We start from the raw sequence: 14,637 nt of genomic DNA, 5'->3' as shown, positions 1-14,637 counted from the left end.
TCCTATCCCTCCCGCCTCCCCCTGCCCCAAAAGGGAGTTCTCAGATTATGATGCAAAATTTACAATTGTTCTTTTATCCACATTCTCAATAGAGGATTTTCCACTATATTTAAGTATGGTAGGATAATTACCCACCTGTTCCTCTTTTCAGCTTAGAAACATAATGGTTAATTCCTTTTATTGCTAGAAAATGTCATTCCTGAAGATTTTATAAACAAAGGCAAAGGTGAAGGACAATTTGTCATTATGAAATAAGTCCTTTGTAGTTTAGAATATTTCCCAAATCATAACAGTTCTATTTGGAATGATACCCACAACTCTACAAGCATCTTATCCCTCTACAGGAATGACTACCTTACTAATCAAAATAAAAATTTAACAAGGATCAAAATAAAATTATTTAGCATTAGACTCTTGCAAAAATAAAAACTAAAACTAGACCTAGTCATTGCCATTTGATCAAACTTAGAACAGGCTTAAATAATAGGACCACTCCATTAAAGAGGCAGAAAAAGAAAAGTTTACTAAAATAAATGTTGAAGTCTTATGGAGATGAAGATCTCTAGAATAGAGTCTTAAATCTATGACTACTGCTATAATTAATGAGCAAATAAATGACTTGAAATTATTCCTCTGAAAAGATAAAACTGCATACATATTATGAAAAAGACTATGGCACTTGGAAAATATTCCTGGTAAATAAACATGGTAAATGTATATGGATACATCCTAGCCTCTTGCCTACTTTTAAATTATTTTGAGAAAGATGTCACTTGCTGGGAAAAAAAAAGAAAAAGAAAACCTTAATCACCTGAAGAAGTGAAATTACCACATAGTCCTAAAAATAAATAGCTTTGAAAAGACCATTGAAAAAATACTATAATTTTCTCATCCATTTTCACCTTTAGTGCCTCTGTAGTTCTTTAAATTTACAAAAAAATTCCAATGCAATTTGAGCCACATGTGGACAAAATTATGTTTTCATATGAAATGTAAGATAAATGAAATATAGCAGGGATATGTGCTGCAGCTAAAAGCCAATTTTTGCCTCTCGGTCTTTTGAGTATATATAAAAAGAGATGGCATGTCTTAAGGAATAATTCCTTTAAAAAATGAATGAGACTAAATTATTTGTACAGCACCATGAGTTTATATTTTTCAATACAGACACAGCATATGTTTACAATATTAAAATGCCTACTTTATAGCATCAAATCATGTTCTTGCCTCTAAAAATTAATTTGGCTGTTTCTAAAACATTGTATTAATTTTCTATGTATTTTACCTCCTTACTATGCAGGACAAACAAATGCCTGTGAAACCATTCAATTTAATGCAGGCCTCTTGATAAAAACGCATTTTAAATAATACAGGCTTTAAAAATAAGATCACCAGAGACCACAATTGTTAGTGGTTGTGACAGTTTACATAACCGAATCCAAGGCAACCACTTTCTCTTGTGGTCATTCTTTAAATTGAGTAAGTTGATGTCTCTTCCAGTGAGGAGCCTGTCGGAATGTTTTGCCACAAACTGAGCATTCAAATAGTTTCTGCCCTGCATGAATTAGGTAGTGTTTTTCCAGTTTAGATGGAGATCAGAAACTCCTAGCACAAACACTGCATCGGTACAGGAAGACATCATTTTTCTCCTGATGTTCTGAATAACTGCAAAAAGGATGGCTTTGCTCTGATTCCAAAAGTACATTAGGAAGACAGGGCTGCCTGGTGCTACCAGGAATAAAATCCTGTTAGTCTGCCTTAACTCCTGATATTTGATCTGACTCTGAGACCTCGTATTTTTGAACACCAGGAGCCTGACATTGTTGGGAATCATTATAGTTAACATTATTACGTGGATGATTAGAAAGATTGTTCAAGTTTCCAAATTCTACTTGGCAAAGGGATGCATAAGGACTCTTTTCATTATGAATCTGTTCATGTCTTTTTAAGTGAGCTGACTGTCTAAAAGATTTCCTACAAATATTACAGCAAAAAGGCCTCTGTCCAGTATGAACTAAATAGTGTCTTTTTAGTTTGGATACAGAAGGAAATACCTTCTCACATTTGTCACAGGGACATATCTTATGTCTAGTACGTATGTTTTCCCTTGGAACTGAAAAACCACACTGAAATACCTCACAGTTATTAAAGAATTCCTCACCTGATGAGCCACAGATTGACAAGTCTTTCTTATTCACTGAATTATCAATGCTTAATAAGTTTGCTGTAGTAAGGATACCTTTCATTTTTTTCCCACATTTTGGTTCTGGAACTGCTTTTGCCAAGAAAATCGCAAAGTCAATGTTTTTTTTTTATTGCCAATTGTTTTATATGTTCCATGTTTGCCAAGAGAACCCACAAATGTTCTTTGGGTTTGTTCAGAGCACGGCTCACCAGAAATACGATCACAATTTTTCAAGAAACTCTTTTTAAATACTTTTTTCTAGGATCAAAAGTTATCTAATTTTTTACTCCTAGCACGTTTAAGCTTGGCCAATATTTTTTTTAACAATGGTTTTATAGTTGTAGCTTCTTTTGAACCTGCTTGGAATTTTGCCACCTCTAGCAGGAAAACACATGTGTTCATTGAGAATCTGCTGTGATTCAAAACATTTTCACACTTTGGATATTGAAAAGGGACAGTATAAATTGAGTGGACATAAAGTGGATTATTCTACTCAGATTCACCAATATCACCATTTTCAAAACCACCCTGATTTGCATTTAACTTATTAGGCAGGGGGCAATATTCTGTATGCCTCTTCTTTAATAGAGCCCCAAAAGCCTTATTCTTAGTATGGATTTGTTTATGCTTCAGAAGTTTGCTTTGAATCTTAAATCCTTTTTGACAAAAACAACATTGAAAAGGTCTTCTGAATGTGTAAGTTGGTGGATTTTTAAGTGAGGTGACTGTCAAAAAGATTTACTACACGAGAGACATTTAAAAGGCCTCTGACCAGTATGAATAAGTACATGCCTATCCAGTTTTGACTGTGATGGAAACATCTTGCCACAGATTGTATATGCATGAATATTCTTTCTTCTCTTCATGCTATATGTGGGATCGGACTTAGAGCACGGGTGTAATGCCCATCTTTCCTCTGGTAAAAGTATTATACACTCCATATGTTGACTTTTCTTGCTTGGCCTCCAGCAATCTTCTGACCTGTTTAACATTATTCTGATAGGTTTCATTGTGAAGTTGTTGGTGCTTCACAAATGTCTTCAGATTTTTTAAGTGGCGCTGACAAACACTACATTTAAAAGGCAGATTATGAGTTAGCTGATGCCTCTCCAGATGAACTAGTTGTCTAAAGGTTTTATGACACACATCACATTCAAATGGCTTTTGACCAGTATGAATGAGATAGTGCCTAGCTAATTTTGATGGTGTTTCAAAGTGCTTGAAGCAAATATTGCAAATATATGGCCTGTTTCTAGGTAGTTTGTTGGCTACCACACACTGTTGAATCTTTAGCATTTTTAAATAGTTTTCAGGCATCATATTCTTCAGTGATATACTCTGATGAGCTCCATAGTGTTCCTACACCAATGTTGCCTCAAGGCTGAAAGCCTGTTATTTTCTTGTCTTGACTAGTACCATTAAAACGATGTGAGGATTTCACGAAAGTAGGCGAACAAGAAATGAAAGACCTTAGCGGAATTGAGGCAGGTCTGACCCTCCCTGGGGGTCTCTCCACTTCTCAGTCGGGTTTCTGAAGTCTTCCTCACACACCTGGAGCTGGCGAGGGCCCAGGAGCCACCCACCTCAGGCCGAGGAGCCACCCACCTCAGGCCCAGGTGCCATGAAGGCAGTGCGCGTACCTGCTTTCTTAATATCTTCTTGTTGATGTGAACCTTTATCATTATGAGTTCTTTTCTCTAGTATTTCTTAAAGTATATATTTTCTCTTATTAATATGGTTACATAAGCTTTCAGTCAGTCAGTGTGTAAATGGTATGAATCGTGCCATTTTTCTTATTTTCAAATATTCTGTATTATTAAATTTTACATGTTTTTTTTCAGGATAATTTGATGGAATTTTTTATCTAGTGTGATACTCTGTGCCTTTTAATTTAGAATACTTAAGTTTAATTTCTTTTAATGAAAATATAGGTATGATTTGGTTTAAATAGACCATATTACTATATATTTATTTTTGCCTGTTTTAAGTTCTTTTTCCACACCTCTCCTTTGAAATGATTAATAGTTTTAACTATTAAATTTTTATCTCATTTGGCTAGAAAGTGAAACTTTCTGCCATTGTTGTAGTGTTTATCCTTAGGATTACAATATATATCTTTGCCCTATCACAATCCAGTGTAAATTAGTTCTGCACTGGAGTGCAGTGGCGGGATTTCGGCTCACTACAAGCTCTGCCTCCCGGGTCCACGCCATTCTCCTGCCTCAGCCTCCTGAGTAGCTGGGACCACAGGCGCCCGCCACCACCCCCGGCTAATTTTTTTGTATTTTTAGTAGAGATGGGGTTTCACGGTGTTAGCCAGGATGGTCTCGATCTCCTGACCTCATGATCCGCCCATCTCGGCCTCCCAAAGTGCTGGGATTACAGGCAAGAGCCAACGCGCCGGGCTGCGCTTACCACATCTTTTTAAATTCTCTCTTTCACTCTTTTGGTAATTAATTCCATAATTATGTCTCTCCAAGATTCATACTGGATATTTTCTTCAGCAATTTTTTCATTTATCTGATTCTTCTTTGAGGCGGGGAACTTGCCTTTGACCCTTGAGCCATAATAGCAAACTTTTAGGGTAGATTTTATTATTCTCCAATTAGAGGTGGGAATTGAGGGTTACAGATGATAAGCAATTTGTTCCATGTTACCCAGCCTGAAAAGGGCAGAGCAAGGACTATCATCATAGATTAGTATCACCTAAACCCAAACCCTTTCTGCTGTGCTTATTTTCTCCTTGGCTGTTAATGTTCCCCAACTCTCATCTCCCAGGAGGTGAAACCACAGTGAAGTCTTTCAACTTTTTTTGGCACTGTGATATATTTCTTTCTAGATTGTAAAAATCACCAGCCTGGGCAACACAGAGAGACCCCATCTCTAAAAAAAAAAATTAGCCAGATGTGGTGGCACGTGCCTGTAGTCCCAGCTACTTGGGAGGCGGAGGTGGGAGGATTTCTTAAGCCATAGAGGACAAGGCCACAGTGAGTGGTGATCATGCCACTGCACTACAGCCTGGGCAGTAGAGCCAGATCCTGACTCTAAATAAATAAATATCAGTGAATTTTTTCATTATCCATTATATTTTCCCAAGATTTTTTTCTGGTATTCTAAGTGTTGATGTGCTGTTCTTAATTTAAGGTCACACTGATCAAGTTGTTCAAAGAAGAGCAAGATCTTGGGATATTTACCAAAGGAGATTTAGCAGTAGGTCTGAACCTGTCAATCCTGGCATGCATTCTTCACCCCATCAGCAGCAAGATGGAGATGCAGCAATGCATGGTGCCCACATGGACTCTCCAGTAAGATAGTAAGTGACCAGTAGTCAGCATGGCTGGAATGTACCGGCCAGTGAAATACATAACTCTGTAGCTGAATATGTCATTCTTTCCAACTTGACAGAGAGAGGAATGACAGAACTCGATTAATGGTTGATTTAACTTCATTGTAGCCCTGGTATCAGTGGATCAAATGTGTATAAAATACTTTCGGAGCATATGTGAACTACCTTTTCTCCACTTGCTCACAGCACTCCCTATGCTATTTCACCCTATAATCGGAAAGGCAGTTTTCGTAAACAAGACCAAACCCATGTTAACATGGAGAGAGAGCAAAAACCTCCAGAGAGAAGAATGGAGGGGAACATGCCGGATGGGACCTTAGGGAGCTGGTTCAAGATCACAGTGAGTGTCCTGGCAAAGTGGATCTAATGTTCAGAAGGAGAACAGGGGGAATTGTGTTGGATTTGTGTAGACACTAGATACTTTTGTAAGGGCAGGAAAGTATGTAATCTGTCCTTTATTACTAGGAGTTAACATCCTAGATCATCTTAAGAGTAAATTCAGAGAAGCAATGTAAGGGGAACAGACTGACTGCAGAGAGAGCGGAAGAGGTCGTTTACAATCAAAGGAGGAAACGAATGCTAAGGAGATAGAGTATCTCCACACCAGATGCTTCAGTTTAGCTCAAACTAAGTGTGTGAGGGGTTGAATTAGTGGGGTCCTTGTCAAAGGGGCAGGCCTAGTCTGCCTTAGGTAGACTCTTGTGGGACTTTATAAAAGAAAGCTCATATTAAACATCTTAAATTGATTATTTTAAGAAAACTATTTGAATAGTAAGAAAGGGTATTTAGGAAATCCATGTTTGGTTAGAAATAATAGATATTAGAAATAATGAAAGAAATAATAATGAAATACATAAGTTAGCAATAATGGATGTTGTCCTATCTTAAACTATTTTAAAGTCTGAAAGGAACATATTTGGGTCCACTTTTAACGTTTAATTCCATTATGTCAGTCTCCTTTCCTCACTCATTCTTTCTTTCACTCATAGGTTCCCTTCGGCATAAAATACAATGAGAAGTGGCTGCTGAATTTGATTCAGAATGAATGCAGTGTACCCTTCGTCCCAGTTGAGGTAAGAAAGGACCGTGAGGCAGACGAGAGAAAACAGGACAGGTTGGGGGCTGGATGAGCAGAGACTCTGGCCTCATATTTCATTTCTCTTGCAACTATCCCTATAGTTTCACTATGAAAACATGCATGCCAGCTTCTTTGTGGAGAATGCCAGCATCGCCTATGCACTGAAGAATGTCAGTGGCAAGATTTGGGATGAGGATAATGAAAAGGTGTGTGTCAAATGAATGACCAGGGCTAGCATCGAGCAAGAGGGCAGGGCAAGCGTAAGGTCTTGCTTGATCTTGGGGCTCAGAGTTCCTAGTGTTTACTCAGCCCCTCTTGGGTTCTCTGCAGATATCAATCTTTGTCAACCCTGCTGGTATACGCCACTTTGTGCACAGGGAGCTGAAGTCAGAAAAGGTGGAGCAGATAAAGGTAACACAGACTCACGGCAAGTTGTTCACACAAAGCCAGACCCACTGCTTCTTCCCCACCTATTGCCCCCTTCACCACCTCAACTTCAGAGCCTCTGAAACCCATCTCTAACTCTGCAGCTGGCCATGAACCAACAGTGTGATGTCTCCCAGGAAGCTCTTGATCTCCAGAGACTCCCATTTTACCCAGGTATGGCTGAGAAAGTAATTCTATGGCAGATGAGGGCAGAGGTGTCTGTGTGAGATGGAGACTTACGGTTGGCAACTTGGGGAGGGGTTAGTGCTGATGCTGTACCAGGCGGGTCCCTCTCAGACTTCTGATTTTCTCCTCTCTGCTTTCTGGAGACATGGTGAACCGTGATACTAAGATGGCATCGAATCCTAGAAAGTGCATGGCTGCCTCCCTGGACGTCCATGAAGAGAACATACCTACGGTGAGGCCTTAGACTCATGCTGGGATTGAGGGTGAAGATGGAAGAGATTAGCTAGGAGGCTAATTGGTCTAAGATATCCCCTGTTGGGGGCCTTCACTCTTAATTCTTAATTCATTCCTCCCCATAGCTTTTGCCCTTGAACCCAAACAGCAACAAAGCCTACCAGATGCTTGACATTATGCCAAAGGCCCCCAACATTAACAAGCTGAATTTCTTGAAAAATAAAATGAGGTGTAATACTCAGATAGTTCTTTGAAGAAAAAGGGGGAGGAGGGTTCATTAGGGTAGTGACAAGAGGCAAGGAAGTGGATTTGTTGGCAAGGGAGGAGACTGAGGGTGCAGGGCCCTCCAGCTGCTCTTTCCTGGGTCTACGTGGTTCTTCTGCATAATTGCAGGTGATGTCTGCAGGGGAGATGGACAAGTGGAAAGGGATAGAGCCAGGAGAGAAGTGTGCGGACAGAAGCCCAGTGTGCACGACCTTCTCGGATACCTCCAGCAACAGAAAGTCAGTTGTACCCTCTGTCACCACCTGGGACCCTGACCTGTGTTTGATAGTGCCCTTCTGCAGGAGGAGGCAGCACTAGTCTTCTGGGAGGACCACAGACCCTCTCCTTCCCCCTCACCCCACTCCTCTCTTTGTGTCACTCATTCATCTGTGCTTAGAGGTCTCCTTTCCTTCCTCTGACATGGTCTGGTCCCCTTTTCACCTGCTCTGGGATGTGTTTCCCACCTGTCTCTACCCAGCCTCCTCTAGCGTGCCCTCTGTGAGTGTGCTCCAGGAAGCGGGGCTCCCCCACTTCCCCAGGACCAGCAGTATTCAGGTGCTGGTGCCCTGGACCGAGAAGAGTCCTTTAGTCCAGGGCCTCATGCTGAGACAGGCCTTCCTGCCTCCATGCTGAGATGGGGCTTCCCTCCCCTGTCCCGAGAGGGGTTCTCCTTCTCTTGCTCCAAAAAGGTCCCCTCTCCTGTCCCAGGCTGGCATGGGGGCTTCCCTGCCCCATACTGAGGGCCGAGGCCCTGGGTGGCTGCTGTCATGCCATCTCTTCCTCTGGCCAATGCTAGGAGCTGGGCCCTCCTTGGGGAGAAACCTGGGTTTCCTGAGTCAAGGGACCAGAAGCGGGCCACATTCCTGAGGCAGGAGTGGAAGGCAGAGGGCAGAGGAGGTTGAGGAGACAGAAGGACAGGCCTCTCAGGGCACTGCCCCTCCTTCTCTCCACACCTCACATCATCCTGCCTGGGTCCTCAGAGGCGCCCTGGGTAGCCTGAGACGGGTAGCATTCCTCGGTCAAGGCGTCAGCACAGAGGGGCACAGGAGTCAGGGACCATCAGAAGAGAATGCAGTGGTCAGGAGAGGGGGGTCCCCAGACTCTGAACCCCATGCTAAGCTGGGGCCTGACCCTTCACTTCTCCCGGGAGAAGGTCTCCTGTCCCCGTGGCTGCTCTGTTTCCCATGCCCAGCTCAGACTGAGCTCACACAGGTGAGAAAGGCTCCAGCTGCATCCAGTGGGCCCCAGCCCAACAGGCGCATGTTTTCCTTTCCTGCCTCGGTCCCCAGGGCCAGCTGGGGCCAGTGAGGGAAAGGGCTGCAGCAGGGGAGCCCTTTTCTTCTCTCTTCCTCCCTGAACTCCACCACCACGGTAGAGCATCTTTCCCTTCCCTTTGCTTTGCATCCTGTTTCTCCATTGTCTCTCCTCTCATATGTCTCACCTGTCTCTCCCTCCCCTACCTTCACCCCATTTCTGCCATCATTCCCCTGCCTTCCCCTTCTGCCTCCTGAGCCTGCATCACTCACCTCCCTGTCCCAGTATCCTGGGCCATCCCTAAGAGCTGACCTGGTCTTGGCCAAGGCCAGGCCAGGCAGACTGACGGACATCCAGTGAGGTAGCAGAGCCCTGGGCTCCCACCCCATTTCCTACTCCCTGCAGAGCCTTCAGTGGGGACTTGGACAAAGGTGAGAGAGGGATGGAGGGAGGGGAAGAAAATCCTGAAGCCTGGGCTCCCAATGCTGCCCAGGGCTGCAGAGGCAGGAACTTCGGAGTGTAGGTGGCCACACTGCACTGTGTCTCTGACATAGGTGTGATTGCTCCCATGAGGAGGACAGCTCCACAGTTTCACTTACCGTTGTCCATTTTGTTTTGATTTTCGGCAGCTCCATCCTGGAATTGTTCCCCAAATTATTATGCCTGGTAAGTGTATTCCTTGATCATTGACTTTCCTAATTGGGACTGATGCTGCCCCCAACTGCCCCAAACCCCTTTAGATATTGTCCCAGTTACATTTTTGGAGCTAACCCTTAAACCTCAAGGGAGTGGGGGAAGGGAATACGGACCCATGTGGGAACTTGGCAGAGCCTATGGAGCTTCTTCACACGGGTTCACAACAGGCTTCAGGTGGCGGCAATCCCGACTGTAGTCTTGCCCACGTAATTTCCAGAATGCTTTCACACCTGATTTCTGATCTCACCCTCTCCTGGGTCTATCCTTTTCCGTAATTTTCTGTGTCACCTCCCTGCTTTGCACTACTGACTTCCTCTTGCCTTCCCCAGGATGGCCAGCAGTCACCCAGAGCAACTCTATGTGGTACTGAAGCCCACAAGAGGTTACCAACCTGTAAGGTGAGAAGAGAGGATCCAGCAGGGTGGTGCATGAGTAAGGGGGGGTACCATCTGTGGTCCTGGGGACTCTTTATTCCAGGGAAGCTTCTTTGGATCTGAGATGTTGAAGAATCTGGTCCTGCAATTCCTGCAGCAGTAAGTATCCCTGGGAATCTGAGGCAAGAGAAGGCTAGGTCAGATGAATTTACACAAGTACAAGTCTGCCTACAGTGAGACTTTCAAGTCTCATTTGGCACCCAGGCCACAGAGATAGCCTGTCCTCACTGGTCTCCAACAGGTATTACTTGATCTATGACTCTGGAGATCGACAGGGTCTCCTTAGTGCTTACCACGATGAGGCCTGCTTCTCCCTGAGCATTCCCTTCAATCCTGAGGACTCAGCCCCGTGAGTATCACAGCTCCGACCCTGGTCCAGGGCCATGTGACTCCCCTGCAGAAAGACTCCAGCTCCTGGAGATGCCTGCACTGGCCAGACCACCCACTCCTGCTCCTCTTTTTCTTCTAGGAGCAGCTTGTGCAAGTTCTTCAAAGATAGCAGGAATATAAAAATTATCAAGGACCCCTGTAAGTGTGTGATGGAGAAGACTGGGCAGGGTAAGGGGGTGTGACAGGAACAATCACACAACTGGGGTGTGGCAGCCCCCCAAATCCTTGCTTCTCTTCTCCTCTACAGACCTTCGGGGGGAGCTGCTGAAGCACACAAAACTTGATATTGTGGACTCCCTCAGTGCGTTGCCTAAAACTCAGCATGACCTCAGCTCCTTCCTGGTGGACATGTGGTACCAGACGGTGAGCACCTGCTTCCTCCCTTGGGCAGGCCCAGAAAGCCAGAGGTGGGTAGGAGGTTAAGGGGGATCCTGAGCACCTGAGATCTTCCCTTTCAGGAATGGATGCTCTGCTTTTCTGTCAACGGGGTGTTCAAGGAAGGTGAGTGTCTGTAGAGTCCCTTCCCCAGATCCCCCACTCCTCCCTCCCCCTGGCTGGGCTCCGTCTCAGAACTCCCCCAGCTTCCCTCATTTCGTTCCTTTCCTTCCTCTTGTTCCCTCCATGTTTTCCCACCCCAGCTCTGCCCACAAACCACCCTGATCTGACCTAGGCCCATGCCTGTCTGCCCTGCACAGCTCAGGCGTGCGTTAAGCACACAGACTGTGGAGTCTGACAGCTCTCATCCCAGGTCCTTACTCTGAACTTGTGCTAGTTACTTAACCCTTCAGTTTCCTCATTTGCAGAATGGGGCTAATAATAACCCATCTCTTGGGCTACTGTGAAATAGGAATTAAGTGAATTTGCGGTTTTCACAGGGCCCCACACATGATAGGGGCCCTATCACTGGGAGCGGATTATTCCTGTTGTTGCCCTCCCCATTCCTACCACATCCGCCTGACTCCAAGTGAACAACTGTCCTGGTCTGGCCCCCTTCTGTGTGAGTGTCAAGCAAGACTCTGATTGGGGATCACCGCGTGAGCACATAAAGCCTGTGCAACTCTAAGGCAATGTTGTTTGTTGTCTTTGAAGTGGAAGGACAGTCTCAGGGTTCTGTTCTCGCCTTCACCCGGACCTTCATTGCTACCCCTGGCAGCAGTTCCAGGTTAGTGCTGTGTTGTGGGTGGGAGCACCCATCCCAACCTGGGGCCAGTGGTGTGGGAATGTGGTGGTGCAGTCCTCGGGGTGTTCTCAATGTTGTAAAAAACCGACAGTCTAGTCTAATAGTTAACAGTATGGGCCAGGAGCAGTGGCTCACGCCTGTAATCCCAGTATTTTAGGAAGCTGAATGTGGAAGGATTGCTTGAGCCCGAGAGTTTGAGACCAGCCTAGGCAACACAGTGAGACCCTGTCTCTACAAAAAAACTAAAAATTAGCTGGGTGTGGTGGTGTGCATCTATCATCCTGCCATTCAGGAAGTTGAGGTGGAAGGATCTTGAGCCCAGGAGGTTGAGGCTGCAGTGAGCCTAGATCACATCACTGCACTCCAGCCTGAGTGAGACCCTGTATTGAAAAAATATTTTTAAATGTGTGGGCTCTGGAGTCAGAGTATGAGTTCTTTCCTGATGCAATACTCACTGTGACTTTGTCAAGGCATGTGACCTCTTTGTAATTCAGAATCTTCCTTTGAAACTGGTGATTACAGTGTCCACTCCCTTGGGCTATTGTAAAGGGCAAATGTGAGTGTAAAACCATCCTTGGGTTGTAGGTAAACCTACAAAACTGGTGAAGCATGTAGGTAATCTCTCCAAAGGTGGGCTCTGTGGAAGGGTTAGAGGGTACCAGCCAAAAAGCTAGGAGGGAGGCACAGTAGAGGTATCGAAGAAATCAGGTTGCTGAACAGTAGGAAAAAGATCCTTGTAGCGGGTGGGGAGATGTCCTTCTCTCCGGCTACCTGATGGCCCATTTTTCCTCCAGTCTGTGCATCGTGAATGACAAGCTCTTTGTGCGGGATACCAGCCACCAAGGGACCCAGAGTGCCTTGTTCACCCTAGTGCCCACAGCCTTCTCCAGCTCCATGCCTGCCTTCTCCCAGGAGCAGCAGAAAATGGTGCAGGTTTTCTCTGCCCAGTCTGGGATGAACTACCAGTTGCCTCAGAAGTGAGTGCTGGGCCAGGCGCGGTGGCTCACGCCTGTAATCCCAGCACTTTGGGAGGCCGAGGTGGGCGAATCATGAGGTCAGGAGATTGAGACCATCCTGGCTAACACGGTGAAACCCCGTCTCTACTAAAAATAGAAAAAAAAATTAGCCGGGTGTGGTGGTGGGTGCCTGTAGTCCCAGCTACTTGGGAGGCTGAGGCAGGAGAATGGCGTGAACCCAGGAGGTGGAGCTTGCAGTGAGCAGAGATTGCTCCACTCCACTCCAGCCTGGGCAACAGAGCAAGACTCCATCTCGAAAAAAAAAAAGAAGTGAGTGCTGGGTGTGTATGGTGATTAGTGATTGGTATGCACTGGGAGGAGCAGGGGAGTGAATAATGGGAACTTGCAGATAGTTGGCTTTGCTTCTTTATTTCACTCAGTATCATACTGTACATTTCCCTCTTGATACATATTCAGCTACCTAGTTATTTTGAACAGGTGTACAGTACTTCTCTGAATTCTGTCAATCGAGAAAAATGATGAGACAAGTCTCAATCATTTTAGGAGGTTTATTTGCCAAAGTTAAGGACATGTGCCCGGGAGACAGGTCTATGCCTTTCAAAGATGATTTTGAGGACTCCAGATTTAAAGGGGAAAGGGTAGGATATTGAGAAGTACACAATTTTCATGTAAGGGAGAGGGTAGGGAAAGATAGTTACTCATGCCTTTGTCTGGCTCAGTGAATCTGCATTTTTTTATATAAGATGACATAGAGAAAATGAGGCGGGGGAACAATCAGATACGCATTTGTGTCTGGTGGACGGGGGGGTGACTTTACCTATAATGATAAGCTATCAATTTACATTGTCATGGTGAAATTTTAACAGAAACACCTTACGGCAAAGATGTTGCAGCTCACGAGGAATTTCCTTGCGGACAAAATATGGGGGAGGCGTGTAGCTTTTCATCTTATAGCCATCTTATTTGGGAACCAAAAGGGGAGGCAGGTTTGCATGACCCAGTTCCCAGCTTCACTTTTACCTTTAGCTTAGTGATTCTGGGACCCCAAGATTTATTTTCCTTTCACAGTTCCATGGATCCTGTTCTTTTGTTGGTAGACATTTGGCTTTTCACAGGGTTCCTTCTGCTGCAATAAATTCCAGAAAACACAGACATGTTTCTGTTGCATAGATTAAGAAATGGCATTGTATTGTCAGTGTCTGCACTTGGGTCCTAATGGATGTTACCTGTCCTTCCTCCACTACAGCTGCCTTCGTAACAACCAGTGTGACTACGTCAGAGCTCCTCATGTTCTTGCATGGCCCAAGGTGAGGTCTAGGAATTCAGGCTAAGTGAGCAGAGGTTGGGTGGCCTGGGGATCGAACTTGGGCTTCCGGTTCTGCTGATCTCCCAGCTCCCTCCTGCACTTCCTCTCGGCCAAGGGCAAGATCCTAGAGAAGGCCCTCACACAGACTGACCTAGGATCCTGAAAACAAAGCCCTAAGAGGAAATCCTTAAGTGTCATAATCTTCAGCCTCATCATCTTCCCTGTATTTTTGTTCCAATAGATGTATTTCCCTGTGACTGAACCAGGAGATCTGGCTGGGGCTAAGAAGCCGAAGCCCAACTCACAGGACTGACTCTCATCCTTCCAAAGGGGCCAGTTGTTCTGTGCACTTGTCCACCCCTGTTACCCCCAGGATCTCTGTTCCTTTTCACAATAAAGAATGGTGTCTTGTTATGTCAAATCCCTGCAAAATCCATTTGAGTCAGGCATTATTATCTCTGTTCTATGGAAAAGGAAAGGGATATTCAAAGAGAATGAGTAATTCCTGGGAAATCCTAGAGTAGAGTCTCAAATCTTGGACCCACCCTTAGGATAGAGCTGTACTCCAGAGGGCCATGTGCCTTCCAAGGTGGGGAGTGCTCTTTAACCCTGTTAAGCCTGGAGGCTAATGTTCTATGTCCCTAGTGCATCAAGTAAGATATTTTTTATGCAGAGAATGTT

General features: G+C 44.9%; 1 protein-coding gene and 1 pseudogene across 3 annotated transcripts in view; one reads left to right on the top strand and one right to left on the bottom strand.

Moving 5' to 3' along the window:
* Positions 1 to 14,377, top strand: part of NXF3 (nuclear RNA export factor 3) — a 144,887-nt gene extending 130,510 nt beyond the window's left edge. For 2 of the 3 annotated variants that reach the window (XM_055375489.1, XM_019019842.4), the window contains exons 2-20: positions 5,330 to 5,498; positions 5,718 to 5,871; positions 6,521 to 6,604; positions 6,711 to 6,815; positions 6,940 to 7,020; positions 7,140 to 7,209; positions 7,365 to 7,453; positions 7,849 to 7,958; positions 9,603 to 9,639; positions 9,999 to 10,067; positions 10,147 to 10,202; positions 10,345 to 10,452; positions 10,573 to 10,631; positions 10,741 to 10,856; positions 10,952 to 10,994; positions 11,583 to 11,655; positions 12,468 to 12,650; positions 13,897 to 13,957; positions 14,198 to 14,377. In XM_055375489.1, coding sequence (XP_055231464.1) covers positions 5,422 to 5,498; positions 5,718 to 5,871; positions 6,521 to 6,604; positions 6,711 to 6,815; positions 6,940 to 7,020; positions 7,140 to 7,209; positions 7,365 to 7,453; positions 7,849 to 7,958; positions 9,603 to 9,639; positions 9,999 to 10,067; positions 10,147 to 10,202; positions 10,345 to 10,452; positions 10,573 to 10,631; positions 10,741 to 10,856; positions 10,952 to 10,994; positions 11,583 to 11,655; positions 12,468 to 12,650; positions 13,897 to 13,957; positions 14,198 to 14,269 — 1,647 coding nt within the window. In that variant the 5' untranslated portion in view covers positions 5,330 to 5,421 and the 3' untranslated portion in view covers positions 14,270 to 14,377. The remainder of the gene's footprint in view (positions 1 to 5,329; positions 5,499 to 5,717; positions 5,872 to 6,520; positions 6,605 to 6,710; positions 6,816 to 6,939; positions 7,021 to 7,139; positions 7,210 to 7,364; positions 7,454 to 7,848; positions 7,959 to 9,602; positions 9,640 to 9,998; positions 10,068 to 10,146; positions 10,203 to 10,344; positions 10,453 to 10,572; positions 10,632 to 10,740; positions 10,857 to 10,951; positions 10,995 to 11,582; positions 11,656 to 12,467; positions 12,651 to 13,896; positions 13,958 to 14,197) is intronic. The other variant, XM_055375488.2, reaches the window with a different exon arrangement.
* On the bottom strand, positions 1,425 to 3,507 carry LOC101123892 (zinc finger protein 770-like; annotated as a pseudogene).
* Positions 14,378 to 14,637: the final 260 nt, after the last annotated feature.

This window comes from Gorilla gorilla, chromosome X (assembly GCF_029281585.2).
Source record: "Gorilla gorilla gorilla isolate KB3781 chromosome X, NHGRI_mGorGor1-v2.1_pri, whole genome shotgun sequence".
Taxonomy (NCBI): domain Eukaryota; kingdom Metazoa; phylum Chordata; class Mammalia; order Primates; family Hominidae; genus Gorilla; species Gorilla gorilla.
This window is presented reverse-complemented; position numbering and strand designations above follow the sequence as displayed.